Source organism: Salvia hispanica, chromosome 3 (genome assembly GCF_023119035.1).
Source record: "Salvia hispanica cultivar TCC Black 2014 chromosome 3, UniMelb_Shisp_WGS_1.0, whole genome shotgun sequence".
NCBI classification, from domain to species: domain Eukaryota; kingdom Viridiplantae; phylum Streptophyta; class Magnoliopsida; order Lamiales; family Lamiaceae; genus Salvia; species Salvia hispanica.
In genome coordinates, this window is record NC_062967.1 from 42,153,643 (window position 1) to 42,169,468 (window position 15,826).

At 37.1% G+C, this 15,826-nt stretch overlaps 2 protein-coding genes across 6 annotated transcripts; both read left to right on the forward strand.

Annotated features, from left to right (window-relative positions):
- Positions 1-2,162: 2,162 nt before the first annotated feature.
- LOC125216965 lies at positions 2,163-5,168 on the forward strand. 5 transcript variants are annotated; one of them, XM_048118758.1, is made up of 6 exons: positions 2,163-2,314; positions 2,406-2,472; positions 4,101-4,362; positions 4,630-4,717; positions 4,787-4,853; positions 4,936-5,168. In XM_048118758.1, the coding sequence occupies exons 2-6, from the start codon at positions 2,431-2,433 to the stop codon at positions 4,987-4,989; spliced, it is 513 nt and encodes a 170-aa protein (XP_047974715.1). In that variant the 5' UTR covers positions 2,163-2,314; positions 2,406-2,430; the 3' UTR covers positions 4,990-5,168. The 5 variants fall into 5 exon arrangements, with proteins under 5 accessions (XP_047974715.1, XP_047974717.1, XP_047974716.1 ...); XM_048118760.1 differs by having other exon boundaries at positions 4,106-4,362; XM_048118759.1 differs by having other exon boundaries at positions 2,214-2,314; positions 2,406-2,564.
- Positions 5,169-6,782: 1,614 nt separating this feature from the next.
- Positions 6,783-10,115, forward strand: LOC125215642 (EIN3-binding F-box protein 1-like). Its single transcript, XM_048117124.1, has 2 exons — positions 6,783-7,028; positions 7,526-10,115. Exons 1-2 carry the CDS (start codon positions 7,004-7,006, stop codon positions 9,502-9,504), a joined length of 2,004 nt encoding a protein of 667 aa, XP_047973081.1. The 5' UTR covers positions 6,783-7,003; the 3' UTR covers positions 9,505-10,115.
- The last annotated feature ends 5,711 nt before the right edge of the window (positions 10,116-15,826 follow it).

A 15,826-nucleotide genomic window follows, 5' to 3' on the forward strand; every position in this document is an offset into this window, starting at 1 on the left:
TTTTAGAGAGAGAAAGACGCTTGTAGTCCATTTTTAGGAGGAAGATGAAGAAGCTTGAGGCTAGTTCTTCCCTAATCTTGCCCATATGGTTGCATTTACTTGTTTTCTTGTATTGTTGCCCACTATGAGTGGCTAGATTTTAGGAATTACTCCTAGTTAGTTAGGGAAGCTTGTAAATATGAATCCATGTTTGTGTTTTGATTAATTTCCGTATTTTGGTTCTTGTCTCTGTGTTTATTTCAATCCGTGTTAGGTTTTGCTAACTAACTTGCTCCGATAATGGCCTTATCTTCAATGTCTCTTTAACTTGGAGTAGGGAGCTAACATAGATAAGAAACCCTAGACTAAAACTAATTAGGGGATAGTCCGGGGTGGATCTTGTGTGTTGAACGTTCGTAGAAGCCAATCCCGAGCTTACTATGGGACTGTAGGAGTGAGGGGTTGGTGAGTAGAGCCCATGAGACGTGATAAGCTTATCCTAGGTGTAAAATTCCACGATGAGTGATTAGCTATGTGAGGGGTAAAATCAACACGATCCCGATAAATATTGGAAAGTAATTAGACTTAGGATTCATGTGAACAAGCAACTCGAAACAAGCTAGGAGTAGTCTTCCCTCTTTATCGTGATTCCCTTGTTTTTTTCCTTCTCATTTCGTCTACACTCGCCTCTTCATCAAAAAACTCAAAATTAAACTATTTTACTGATTTTTAGTTAGGTTTACTAGTTTTAGCAATTAATCTCCTCCCTGTGGGTTCGACACCCTTTAGACTGCATTCCATGTCTGTATACTTGCAGAAGTAGTAATTTTAGGGAATTATTACTTGTTTTGTGTACTTAAATTGCACCCTAAAACTCACAACAAGTTTTTGGCGCCATTGCCGGGGAGGCGTTAGTTGTTAGAACTTTGTGTGTTTTTCTTTTTACTTTTATTAGTTTTATAGGTTTTTTTAGTTTAGTTAAGTTTTTTGGTATTTTATTTTGTTTTCCACAGGATGCCCGCAATCTGTGTTTTTCTTGTGCAGAGATTATATCTTAGACGGAGCTTGTGTGGAAAACGCGTGGTTAGTGGCCGTCAAGTTCTAAAGAGGTTGACCGTTTCTCAACGGTTGGGTAAAGGATGGCTTGACTCCCACTTTTAGTATTTTATGCTAGAACACTTTCCTTACCACACACACGATTATTAGGATTAATCCCAGAGTTGTCGAGGTTCTCGTTTCCGGTAAAGGGGTGACATCGTGCCAACTTAACCTCTTACTTGCTTTGATAGTTATTATTGTGTTGTGCTTGATATTTTCTATTTGGATTGTGTTCTAGTTTGAAGAGATGTTCTATTTTTGTAGGCATCCAGAGATATGAAAGTGTGAGATGTGGGAGACATCTGAATGTGATGTCTGTGGAGTGCAACAAGCCCATTTGAGCTCAGACTACAGTTACGGCCAAGAAGAAGATGATGAGTTCTCATTTGATCTAATTGATCTGCTCCTGAGGAGAATATATGATCTCGAGAAAAGGCGACATGATCCCGATTTCACATTTGGAGAAGAACTTGCCTTAGAAAAAGCCTTGAGCGATCTTTAAAATGTAAGAAGTGACAGATTTAAGATTCTTAAAGATAAGGCATTTGAAGATGATCAAGATCTCACATGGGCCGAATTATGTGATAAAATGGAGGAGTTGATAGAAGAGACTCTCAAGCAGCCTGTAGCGACCTCTCTCCCAACTGATGATGAAGTCTACCCTCCTATGTGCATCGAGACGCTAGTTGATCCACCTATTCAACATGTTTGTGAAGAAAAAGAAGAGAAGTGGGATTTAAGACGCAGTTTAGTTATGCTACATTTGTTTTTAGGTATACTTCAATTCAACCAAACTCAAGAAATTGGGGTGTCATATTTACTTGGGCTGAGCCAAATTTAATAACTCTATCCACCCATTCATGAAAAGCCCATTTGCCACATACCCCTAACAATTAAGTAATTTGAAGGCTCTCAGACGCGCCCTTAGGATTTTTAATTTATGCGTTACAAATAGTGTTATATTCACAGGCCACAGCTAATATATCTCCGTATAGACTTTATTAAAAGTGCAATTATATTGGAACAAAGTATTCAATAATTAAAGAGTCAACCTAACAGGGGCATTTCAGTAATTCCATCTGACAAGTCACAAGTGGGGGCATACAGCCCATGCCTCCGTCTCTCTCATACCACAAAGCGCCTACGTCTCTCTCTCCACTCTACTCGCGACGCATTTTCTGCTACTGTAGTTGAGAACCAACAACCCATGAAGTAGCTGATTGATCAGATCAAAAGGGTAATCAGTCAATTGCTTAGGGGTTTTGTCAATTCTCTATTGTAATGTTTGATTGATTGATCAATTTTTTTTTGTTTGATTTGGATTACAGATTAGTGGGCTCTATAATTGGGTGGATGTTTAGATCTGGGCTTCTGGAAAGGAATGATTTTTCCAAGGTTTTTTTATTGTAGCAGTAGTTTCACCTTTGGATGAAGTATTGGTGTAGATCAATTTCTCCTTGGGTTTCTCAGCTGATTGCATGCATGGGGTCAGTTCTTTCAGCTCTCCCTCCCTGTTTGATTGTGTGTGTGTGTGAGAGAGAGTGAGAGAGAGAGAGGTGCTTTTGTATGGGGTCTTGAATAATGGATCAATTTGTTCAAGTAGAAAATCGTGAAATGTATGATTTTTGAGGGAAGGATTGGTTTATTTAGCTGGTTATTCATGTTCCTCTTGAGTTTAATTTTGGTGGGCAGATGAAAAATGGGGATATTTTTTTGAAGCTAAAAAATGAGTTAAATTGCTCAAGATTGGGTGTGTTTATTTCTGTCTGTGGAGTTTGCCTTTTTCTGGAATATAGGGCCAGCATGAGGAATAAATAGATTTTTCGAATAAGAACTGTAGGCACTTTTTTCTTGAGAGTTTTGGGTTTACTATTTCAGTTAATAATTTAATGTGTTACTTCTGTTGTTCCTTTTGTGGTATGGAATCTTACTTTTGCTTCTCTATTAAGCAAGCAACAATAGTGTGTGCCAACAGAAAGTTTTGGCTTGTCTCTTTCTTTTGCATCATGCTTTGCTAGGTTGAAGGATAGTTTGGTTTAGTACTACATGGAAGTCTCTCGATTGTTTTCCATTATCTATCCATGAGAAGGCATTTGTGAATGGGATCGAGTGTGATTAGAAAACGTTGGCAATTATGTATGATGGGTGCTTGCTTGTAGAGATAAAAACTTGTGCCGAAAGGCCTCTTCTTTCTCTCTCGTGGTTTTATAGGAAGTACTTTGAAGCATTCTTCAGACTGATTATGGAAAAATTGAAGAATAAGTATAGAGAATTTTTCCTTGTAAGAGGGTGCATTGAGTGTTTAACATTTTATTGTGATAATTTGCTTTGATTGGTTAAATTGGATTGCTTAGTTTTAGTTCAATCCCGTGAGTGAACTTTTTCCTTGAACATTTTGTTTAACCTTTCCTATAATCGAGATTAATGACTGTTTTACATCTTGTACCTTGGGTACATGATTAATTGCCACCAGTGTCGTGTGCTACAGTGCTAGATTGTTGGATTATTTGTCATGTTCATATATTTTTTTCACTTTTTAGTCACTCATGCCTAATGCTACTGAAGGATACTGTCATGCTAAATTCTAAATTCTGAGATATACTAGTGTTAAAAATTGTGCTGAGCATGTTATTGTTGTTTTTCTGGAATTATTCTCTTAAATGTTTTATTGAGCCAAACATTGCTTTCGTTGACGGCCTCCAACTATGTAGTTCACTTCATTTACATTTCTCTCATTTAAATTTTCAATATTTGTCTGCATTGCAAATTCACTTTCTCAAATATGGAGAATAATGCTATGGCCCGTGTATAATATTCATGACCCAAAACACAAATATGAATCAATACGCATTCCAAGATTTACTTATGTTATTTAGTTTTTGCCAAGGGGAGTACAGGTGCACGAAATCCAATTTTTGGCTGCTATGTGTTGGAAAAATCTACTAGTTTTTTTTGTCTTAGTTCTTGATAGTTTCTGCTGATACACTAATCATATGTATGGTGACAAACCTAATTTGTAACAGAGCAGAGGTTGTCTTGGATGTTGTACCAAGCCACCACTTGTAATTTCTGTGGATGAGCCATCTAAGGGGCTCAAGATTCAAGGCCAGCGCGTGAAGAAACATAGTTTAACAGAGGACTTTTGGAGCCCCAGTTCGGGTGATATGGATAATAGTGCCTTTCCATCTTATAGAAGTGTCTCGTCAATCAGCACTTCAAACCAAACACTAGATACTAACAGTAGCACTGGTGGCACAAGCAGCTCCTCCGAATTCGTAAATCATGGCAAGTTCTTTTACACCGTTTTGCCCTTGAGTCATCACATTCGTGCTTCATGCTATGCTTAAGTTTATGAAGTGTTTATAACAAGAGTTGGCTGTATGAACAACAAGCTCTTCGATTCCAAAGTGATTAGTCACATTTCCATTATCTGCATTGAGTAATTGAGTTATATTTGGACTTGGTTTTATACGTGAAATAGTTTTGGTGATGGTGTATTGTGCTCGTTTGCTGCCTAGTTTTTTTTTTCATTCTCTGGCTTATCTTTTGAAGGACTTCTTCTGTGGAATCAAACGAGGCAGCAGTGGGTAGGAAACAAAGGACCCCAGGAACCAGGACAAGCGCAAGAGCCTAAATTGAGGTAACTAGTTGTGTTTGCTGGCTTGAAAAACAGAGACGGTTAAAGTATATGAATGCGTTGATTGTGCAGTTTCAACGCTACGTATGAGAGTTTGCTGGGGACCAACAAGCCATTCCCCCAACCCATCCCATTGCCGGTTAGTTTTCTATTCTAGAGAGTGAAGTTGGTTGCATGATTCTTGTTTGTGTGAAATAGTTATGGTGGTTGAAATGGAACAGGAAATGGTTGATTTCCTAGTTGACGTTTGGGAGCAAGAAGGGCTTTATGATTGATGACTAGTGCCAATTGAGATGGTATTAATATGTGTCTGTGTGTTATCCAAAGCTATAAAACATAAGTTGTTTCCTCTTTGGTCTATAAAGCTCCCAACTTTGCCATAAGTTTGTAATTAGCTTGTTTTCTTTTCCCATGTTATTGATATTCACTTTAAAAACACAACCTCTCCTCTCTAGTTTATGCTCTTGTTTGATGTTGCTTTGTGTGTGTGTGTGTGGTTGAGATCTTTTTATCTAATATTCACCTAGAAGATAAGTTGGATATCAGTTTATTGTTTTCTATTCAACCAAACCAATAAAGGAATACTAGTATGAGATTTCGTGGGGATTATGTTTGTTCGATTATACATTGAGATTTATAAACATAGGCCACATTCATAACAACAATGCAATTTGAAATCTTTATTCAATTATAGATTGAGATTCGTTTCATATTATGGCATTATTAAAAATATTAATTGCCAAAGTAGGATTGCATTATTAACCTTTTCCCCACATGACCGTAGTTTGTGCAGTCTTATTTGGTATATTCAACTTAATTAATTTGCCAACAGACGGTGGAATGAACAATCAAGATTTCAATATATATTCAGATTTTTTTACTAATTTACGATGGAGATTCTTTAGTAGCATGCATCTATAACCAGATTGGTAAAAAAAATCATCTAAGTCTGATTAATTAGTAAAGAAAATAAATATAATAACTGGAGGGAAACAATATAAATATGAAAAATAATACTCACTGTCTGCCATTAAATATCACATTCCATATATAATCATTTTGAAATACACATTATTAATTAAATGCATCATTTTACTTTTTATTTTAAAATTAATCACAATTTACACTAATTTGGCTCACTCAAATTTATTATAATGCTAGTATATAAAAATGTGGAATTCAAATTCTAGTAATACTTTTCATTTATTTTCTTTACTACAGTATATTTTTTGAAATTTGTATCAAGTAATACTATGAGATGTTTAATCCAAGAAGATGGAGTGTAGATAAATGAGGAATCCACGTGTTTTTATCCAAACCAAGAGCTATATATCAATATGCATATAATATTGTTATTACTCATTGAATATTATGATGTTGTGGTTAGGCTTTCTTTGTCTCCTTTATTATTTCCTTTTATTGTATTGAGTGCTTAGATCAATTCTTCAATTATGTTATTGTTCGTTTCCACCAACAAAAAAATAAATAAATAAGAACTCTTTTAGCTTGAATCTAAATTCCCTAATTCAAAGTATCAATAATTCATAAGGTGTGAGAACCCTGATTTAAAAAGAAATTTAAGGTGTAAAGTATTTGTTCAATTATACGACTATTTATTTGAGTTTCATACCATGTATAAAATAATGGTAGATTTAGTATAAATTTTACGTGGATTTAACTACTTTGTCAAAATAATAAAATTAAAATTAAATAAACGATAATATGTAATACAAAACTTTCGGGGAAACCACTAGCCTGCTGTGTATTGTGTAACAAACGAAATAAATAAATAGGATTTCATAAAATAAAGAAAGCTGTTCTATTTCAAAAATTTTAATGGATTTGGCGATCTTGCAAAATTTTAAAAATAATGAAATGAATGAATAGAAGAAACATTGAACATAACGAGAAATTTGGTACACTGCATTTGTATGTAATCTTAATCCTATATCCCTTTATTATTTAAAGAAGAGAGAGAAAGCGGGCCCACACATATTCACAACAAAAGATATGCGTCACACCCACACAGTTTATGTGTTTTTAATATACGAAATGCACAATGCATTAACATTAACTCATGCATCTGCATTTCCCATTTCCACCAATCTCTTATCTCATTCTCTCTACTCATTTTTGCCCTATGAAAAGGGTTTCTTGACGATTTTGAATGATTTCCCCCCCTCTGATGCATTCAGTGTTGATTGGGGCTCTGCTGATTTTCTTTTTGTTGATTGATCTGATCGGTTTTGGGCTTCAATTTGACTTCTTTGGAGCATTCTCAACATTCCCATGTCTAAAGTTTTTGATTTTAGTGGTATGGATTCTCAGCTTTTGTGAGTCTTGAGCTTATAGTATTATGGTTTTGTTTTGTGTGTCGTGAAGAATAAAAATTGAATCTTTGCCTAGCTTATATCTTTAGGTTGTGTTTGGTGCTGTTTTATAGTAACTTTTGTTGAATCTTCCTATTTTGTTAGCTGTACGAAGATATTTAGTCCATTGATTGAATTTAATTTCTAGTCTATTATGCTTGTGTTTGTAATTTTAAGATTGGTGCTAGTATCTGAAGCTCATCCATATAAGGGGGGAGTTTAAATGTTGTTTCTTGCACATAAAACTTGAGATGTAAATGCAAATTGTACTTTAGCAATCTCCTATGATTGACTGCAAACTTACTATGTGGTTGATTTATTGAATATGCTAATAATTTGGTTGAGGGTGAGATGAAACACTCAGTTTTGATCACTGAGATGATGAAAACCTCAAGTTCTTGCGAACATTTTATGACACGGTTGCCTAAATCTGTGGTTTCAGGTGATATTGGGTTTATGTTCCAAAAACCAAAAGAATCAAGACCCTTTTTGTCTCTTGGGAGTCATGTCGATGTCTATTTTCCTCCATCCAAGAGATCTCGTGTCAATGCTCCCTTTGTTGTTAGTGAATATCCGAAGGAGCAACCTTCTATCGAAGTTCTTCCTGATGAGTGCCTGTTTGAGATCTTCAGACGTCTTGGAGGCGAAGAGAGGAGCGCGTGTGCCTCTGTATCCAAGCGTTGGCTCATGCTTTTGAGCAGCATCTGTGCAGATGAGATATGCAGCTCTGTTGCTCAGACCATGGAGCCTGAGATTGTATCTGATTGTAAGAAGGCTGATGAATCTGCCAAGCCTAAAGAGAAGGTTGAATCTGTTGATCTGAATGATGAGGAATGTGTTGACGCTGACCCTCAGGGTTATCTATCGAGGTGTTTGGAAGGGAAGAAGGCCTCGGATGTGAGACTGGCTGCGATTTCTGTTGGAACTGCAAGCCGTGGAGGTTTGGGAAAGCTATCCATCCGAGGAAATGCTAGCACTCGTAGGTTGACAGACATTGGATTGAATGCTGTGTCGCGTGGTTGCCCTTCTTTGGGGGTTCTTTCTCTGTGGAACACATCCTCTGTTCGTGATGAAGGGTTGTCTGCAATTGCAACTGGTTGCCGTTCTCTCCAGAAGCTAGACCTCTCCCATTGTCCGGGTATCACTGATAAGGCCGTGATCGCAGTTGCCATGAACTGCCCCAATCTAAGATCAGTTAAACTAGAGTCTTGCTCAAACATTGGTGATGAGAGCTTGAAAGCTTTGGGCCGTTACTGCCCCAACCTAGAGTCGATCATGGTTAAAAATTGCTCCCTTGTTGGTGACCAGGGGATTGCTGGTCTGTTTTCTGCAGCTGGACACATCCTAACCAAAGGTAATCTTCAGGGACTCAACATCAGTGACGTGTCTCTTGCTGTAATTGGCCACTATGGGAGTGCAATGACTGATCTTTCTCTTGTTGGCCTCCACAATGTGAGTGAGAGGGGCTTCTGGGTGATGGGTAAGGGTCAAGGTTTGAAAAATCTGAAATGTTTATCGATTATTTCGTGCCAAGGAGTTACTGATGCGGGTCTTGATGCTATTGGTAATGGCAGCCCGGGTCTGAAGGTGTTTTGCCTCCGGAGATGTGCTCTTGTGTCTGACAATGGGGTTGTGTCATTTTCCAGAGTTGCTTCATCGCTTGAGAGCATTAAGCTCGACGAGACTCATAGGATTACTCAGTTTGGGGTTTTCGGCATCCTTGCTAGCTGTGGGGGGAAATTGAAGGCACTTGCTCTGTCCAATTGCTTAGGGCTCAAAGACTTGAACTTTGCATTCCCATTGAGTTCTCTTTGCACGTCTCTGAGATCGTTGGCTATCCATAACTGCCCAGGGTTCGGTGATTCTGGTATGAACGTGTTGGTTCGGCTGTGCCCTAAACTAACACACGTGGATCTTATTGGCCTTGAAGGAGTAACTGATGCCGGTCTCCTCCCTCTCAGTCAGAGGCAGGAGGCTGGTCTGGTTAAGGTTAATCTGAGCGGATGTGTAAACCTAACTGACAGCCTGGTTGCAAGGATCGCTAGCCTTCACGGGGAAACTCTGGAGGTTGTGAATCTTGAAAGAGTCAGCGGCATCACTGATGTGAGTTTGATGTCAATCGCAGCGAACTGCTCAGTTCTGCGTGAGCTTGATGTCTCTGGCTGCAGGGTAACGAATTCGGGTGTTGCCCTCTTGTCTGGGGCCGGGCAGCTGAGCTTGCAGGTGCTCTCCCTTGCGGGCTGTTCGTTGGTGTCAGACAAGAGTTTTCCATTCTTGAAAATGCTCGGCACGACTCTGGTGGGACTCAACATTCAGCTTTGCCATGGAATCAGCTCTGCTGCTATTAATTTGCTTCTTGAGCAGATGTGGAGGTGTGACACTTTCTTAAGATGCAGAAAAATCATGAATCGAATTTCTTGATTTTACAACATTTTCTATCTAGCAAAAGGTATTATTAGAAGGTTTTTGGGTCCATCATGATTCGTTGTCTACGGGTCCAGGCAAGCGTCTCTTTTTTTTTTCCAGCAAAAGTTGCGGCCACACTTTTTGCAGCTTCTCATGCTGTTTTTAAAGTCCTCTCTTCTGAGTAATGGAAAGAGGCTTCTGTTTTGTGGCCGATGCTGGTAGCTGGGCTTGTCAAGTGCTGGATCTTTTTGGACGAACTTTTTTAGGTTTCTGCCCGAGCAGTGGTGGTTGGGCCATGTTGCTCGGATGGAAGCTTGCAGCTGTGGATCTGACTAGGGTTTATTGCATCTTGTGTCTTTGTTTAGAGTTGTTTTGCGGTTGCTTTGTGGCGTTTGTGCACCTGTTTGTGTGGGCTTTGGCCGTGGCGGCAATGTGGTTTTTGAGCCTGCCATGATGATCTCTTCTTCTTCAGGTTTTGAAGAAGGGATTGGTTTTTAGTTTTTCCAAGTCCTAGTTTTGCAGGCTTCTCTTGTTGTGAGATGTCACTTTTACAACCTAGTTACTTACTCATATATATGTATCTGACTTTGCTTCTATGTTTTGGTAATAAAAACCCTTTTTTGTTATGCTTCTGTACATTCTACGACTTCGTTATCGTATGCATGTGTTTGAGTATTCTCACGGATCAAGATGCATTAAGTGAGTGATTTATGTGTTTTATAATATACTGTATCAAATATGTCAAACAAATCAATATAAACAATACCAGACTAAAGTCCAAAAGTGTTTCTCTAGTATGAATCACAAATGAATCAATATAAACAACATAAGACTAAAGTCCAAAAGTGTTTTTCTCGTATGAATCACAAATGAAACTTTGATGATCCACACTGCATACTTAAAATTTTAATATGAAAACTTTGATGATCCACACTTCTCTCCATACTTAAAATTTCAATTTATTCTTTTCTTATGAATTACAAATAAAAAATTATTTCGCACTTCTCGCATATTAATTGGTTAAACAAGCATGTTTCGCACTCTCATATGGATATGACAAAAAGAAAATTTAATCTCTTCTTACATATGGATCAAAAATAGAAAATTTATTATCTTTTTCACGTATGAATTGATCTTTCTCATTGGATTGATCTCTCATCATCTAAGGACGGAACTAGAAATCCAAATAAGCCGGTGCTGAAATTTTATAAATAATATATATATTTAAAATAGTATTTCAAACATCTTACCTTTCTGACATACTTGGATTTTGCTTGGTTTTAGAAAGTAATCTTGCATGGTTTTGATCACATTTCGTCTATTATCGGATATGATTATGATTACTTCTCTATTATTTTGGTATTTGACCATTTTGTTAAAAATGTGTAGAAAAAGATACAAAATATATGGATGTGCAACAGCCTTGGTTTGAAACAATATTAACTGGAGATTTTGAAGTCCAATCAGCCCTAATGCATATCAATCTCTTTGTCCTCGAAAGAGCTTCGCGTTGGTATCTCGCACGCTTCAATTGGAGTTCGGTAGAAGAAGTTATGGTCGTTATACGAACACTGCGCGTTCTAGAAAATTTCACGCGGCCGGGTGAATTAACCACCCGGCCGGGTACGGTGTTCTGCGCGGAAACAGTCAGAAAGTGGTAAAAAATGACCACCCGGCCAGGTGAATTTTACTCTTTATAATTCCACCCGGCCGGGTACGCTATTTTGGCGTATTTTTATGCCAAAAACGCAATTTTGATGGGGGATTAAAAGGAAGAACGTCTAGGTTTCATTATTGAACACTTATCGCCTCCAACACTCACACACACTCCCAAGAACACCTTTGAGAGAGAGAATTGAAGATTGAAGACTTCCAATCGGAAGATTGAAGTTGCAATTCCATAGATTCATTCTCACAGGAGTATTTTAATCCTTTCTTCATGTATTTCATTAAATCTTGTGTTTCAAACATGGTTTTTATGAAGAACATGAGTAGCTAAACATTTCTTGTAGAATTCTTGGTGAAGTTGCACTAATTCCATAGTTTTTATCCAATTAATTTTGTTCTTGCCTTGCTCTTGTAGTTATTTGATTATTCTTGAGTTTATTCCTTTCAATTGCTTGATCACCACTTGATTGTGTATGATTAATTAAATTAATCGGGAGATGAAATAATTAATCTGGAAATAAGAATAATTCACACTTTAATACTATAAAACTCGGGAGAGTTGAGGTTTTGAGTGAGGTCTTTGACCTAATCGAGCTTTTGGGAGTTAGGGGTTTTAAGATTAGAAGGGGACTTCAATCCTAGCACCTAATCTGCAGGTTTCTCACCTCGGGAGGGGGTTTAATCTATAATTGTGGTCGACTTAGTAATTCTAGAGACACCAAAAGGTAAGACAATTTGATTGGATAAGATCTTGGAGTTGTGCATCAGATCCTTGAGTTCTACAATTTTCTCCATATTATCTTTTCACTCTGTGTTTACTTGTTTTTATTTGTTTATTTGCTTATTGTATGCTTTTATTAGTGTTAGAAAAAAAACCAAACCTTTCCTGATTCTCTGATTAGTAGTCAACGTTTGTTCGTGGTAGTTAAGTTGATACGAATTTGTCTCTGTGGGATACGATACTCTTGCTTGCTAATTGCTACACTAGCCTCGTACACTTGCGGGTATCACTTGTGTTAAAATAAGTCGAGTCAAGTTTTTGGCGCCGTTGCCGGGGACAATTTTGTGTCATTATAGCTTAATATCGTGATAATAATTGAGATTACTAGTCTAGATTTTATTTACTTTATTTTTATTTTTATTTTTATTTTTATGTTTGTGTTCTCTCTTTGAGTTCTAACCGGTGTTATGTCCATGTTTGCGAGGTACACACCTAGAGGCCGACCCCCAGATAAGATGGATCTATTAAAGCAGCAGTTGGCTCGAACTCTCGAACTCATGGGCCAACACAGTGGGATGCAAGTAACTGAACCTGAAGATGTTTATGACGATTTGGATTATGTGCATCCAAAGGACCAAGAGCTACAGTGATTACCACCCTAGTCAAGGGGGTTACAATTACTACACCGAAGGCCACTCCCCTTCTATCTTCTTAGATGAGCCGTTATATGGAAATATGAAGCCTACCCTAGAAGAGGCTCTCGCCACCTTTATGAAGCAAACTGAAGCATGTATGCGAAAACCTGAAGCATATAAGGATCCATCGCACCAACTATTCCGAAGTGAACCAATAATGGAACCTCAAGAGAAGGTTGAGTATGTTAATTATATTAAGCAAGTGGACCAAGACAGAGCTATTGACGGATACTACCTCAATCAAACGGGTAGTGATGATTATAGTCTAACCAAGTCCACTCACAACTCATCATTTGGATATTCCGACCATGCTCAGCAACCCTCACATGATTTCATTGATGAGCCTAAGAAGAATTCTTCGGAGGAGTTGTTGATTGCCTTCATGGAAAACACCGAAGCTTACATAGAAAGTTCATCCCGGAGATTAGACAAGCTAGAGCAAACCATGGAGGAGTTGAGCTCACACATGAAGAATATGGCGACTCAGATGAGTCAAATTGCTCATGCTGTTACCATTCAACAACAACCAGTTCAATTTCAGGAGCTGACAATTGTGCACCCGAAATAGTGCAATGTCATTGGTCTGAAGAGTGGTATCAGTCAAGAACTTCTATCTATATCCGACAGGCAATCCAAAATAAATCATGGCGAGGATGACAAAGGCAAGGTTGATGACGAAAAGAAAGAAACCGATGAAGAAGTGATTGCCAGACTGAAAAAGAAAAGGTCTCGAAAGAAGAATAAATTGGCCAAAATGAGTGGAGTTCTACTTTTTCAAAGCTCAATGGTGAGTCCGTGGATGAAGCAAATGGATAGGCTTATTCATGCGATAGTGGCAAAGAGCAATGATGCGGATTCCATCATCCGGTTCAGAATAAATTGAGAGAGCTTGAAGACGTCGAGCCAACGACGATAACCAAAGGCACTATAGGGGAGATAACCCCTAGTAGGTAACTTTTAGATTGTTTTCGTTTTAGTTTTCCTATCATACAAGTCTCCCTTCTCCACCAACTTTTCAAACTTATTCTTTGCATAGCCTTGAATAAGTTTGGAGGGGGGGGGGTGATATGGTGGATAGTGAGCCTTATGAGGTATTTTACTGCTTTATTTTTGTTTCAAATTGATTAGTTGTCTTTTTTTTTTGCTTTTATTTATGTTTTAGGGTAGATTTGCTTTGCTTTAGACCTCCGTGAGTTGTTTTGGTTTTGGTTGTTGTGGAATTGAATTTGAACTTGTTTGAATTCTGGTTTCTTGGAGTAAAGACTAGTTGTTAATGATAAAAACTTCATCCATCTTTTAAGCTATCATGGTCTTTGACTTAAAAGTTTGAGTAATAGGTGCATAAGTAACGAATTGTTTGTTTGCCTTAATTCATGCTATTACCCGAGTGAGATTTGAGCTAAAACTTCATTTTTTGTGTGATTTTATCATATGCTTGTTGTTGTTTTCTAGAACTTGCTCCTAATCATATTTAATCTACATAGTGAATGTGAATTTAGGAGATGACGTTAGGCATTCTTTGTTTTCCCCTTCACAAGTGCATAATTTTTTGTCTTAATCCCTAGTTAGCCATCATAGCCTAAAAATTGTCCCATTGTCAAATAATTGTTAAGTCACCGTCAGAGTTATAAGCCTACAAACTTGAAAGCACATATCGGGCGTTGTAAAAAAAATAATGGAGGTATAAGCTAGACGAAGTCTAGAGGAACAAGAAAAAAAAAATTGTGGAGGTATAAGCTAGATGAAGTCTAGAAGAGTTATTGGTTGAGTTTCTAAATAAGTGGGGACCGGATGGGAGGAAGAAGTTCGACAAAGTCTTACTTATCTAAGATTTGTTATGGAAAATGGTCTTTTGTTTGGATTTGTAATATGCGAGTACTTGGGCTTCTCTTACTTTTCAGCCACTTTAGCCAAAATGCTCCCTACCGTCCAAAAAGCCACATTACAACCTTAATAAAGTCCTTTCTGATTTTAGATTCACATTCACATTCTAGTAGAGGAGATGTTTGATTTGGAGCAAGCCTATGGTAAACACTACTTGTATTTTGATTTGAGAGTATTATTTCTATACAACACACTTTTGAGAGTGAGATACACACTTTTGAGAGTGAGAGTATTATTTCTATACATATACTTTGGAGCAAGCCTATAGTAAACACTACTTGTATAGTGAAGATGACAAACCTACGTCGTAGAAAAATAGAAACCTTAAAATATCCACTTTGAACATATATTTAGACATAAATTAGGAGCAAGTTAAGCACTACTCCACAAGCTTGAAATGGCTGATTTGAACTTGATTGCTGCTGATCATAAACAACGAGCTGTTACTCGTTGTTCCATCAAATCCCAGTTTATATATATGCCAACATTACTCAAATGTTTTTCTCATATTCCACATTTTTCACATTAAAAAAGCACATTTTAGATTCACATTAAAAAGCCCTCACCTTTCAAAGCATTTGAAGGAGAAAACAAACAGAGAGGGAGTCATTCATTGGAGGGGGTCATGCTAATCTTCTTTTATCATTCCAATTTTATCTGTTAAGGAAGATCTGACTGATTCTTAATTGGGTTTCGCTTCAGATTACTTTTAAAAAAAATCTTGTTTTGAGGCAAATAACAAATAAAAGTTAGTTTTGGAGTAATTACCCAACTCTCATGCAAAATATTTTGCATTAATTTTATATTAGTATTAAAAGTTTAAAGTTTCCATGAACTACAAAATTTGTTTAAAAGTTTAATATATTCCATAATTTATGTTTAGATGGACGCCGTTAACTTTTTTGTGGACTTTTTGTGGAGTAATTTAATAGTGGATGTTAAAATTGATAATGTTTTTTGCCATTCTTAATTTTAAGAAAAATTGTGGAATTGTAATATTTAAACCTGAATTATAAAAATAATAGTCAAGATGGCTGTAGACTAATCTTAAAGACATAGAAAAGTGCTTGGAAAGTGTCTTGAAAATTACTCCCTGCATCTTCTATTAATTGGCGCTGTTTGACTTGACACGAGTTTTATGAAATATAGTGAAAAGCTAGAGGAATATGTGTCCCATTTTTTTATATTAATTTCATACTAATAAAATATGAGTGGAATGAGTTAGTGAAATGCACGGTCCATTACAGAAAAATAATAAAAAGGTAATTGTTTGGAACGAATGAAAAAGAAAATAAGTACATAGAATATACTCCATTTCGAAACTTGAAAGGGAAAGAAAAACCTCTTCGCTTATATAGTTATATACATG

Excerpts from the sequence above, each read along its gene's own strand:
- LOC125216965 (XM_048118756.1), top strand. The coding sequence starts at position 3,212 with ATGTATGATGGGTGCTTGCTTGTAGAGATAAAAACTTGTGCCGAAAGG. Across the intron at positions 4,363-4,629 it reads CTCCGAATTCGTAAATCATG|GACTTCTTCTGTGGAATCAA; the intron begins GCAAGTTCTTTT and ends TATCTTTTGAAG. Across the intron at positions 4,854-4,935 it reads CCCAACCCATCCCATTGCCG|GAAATGGTTGATTTCCTAGT; the intron begins GTTAGTTTTCTA and ends GAAATGGAACAG.
- LOC125215642 (XM_048117124.1), top strand. The coding sequence starts at position 7,004 with ATGTCTAAAGTTTTTGATTTTAGTG. Across the intron at positions 7,029-7,525 it reads TAAAGTTTTTGATTTTAGTG|GTGATATTGGGTTTATGTTC; the intron begins GTATGGATTCTC and ends CTGTGGTTTCAG.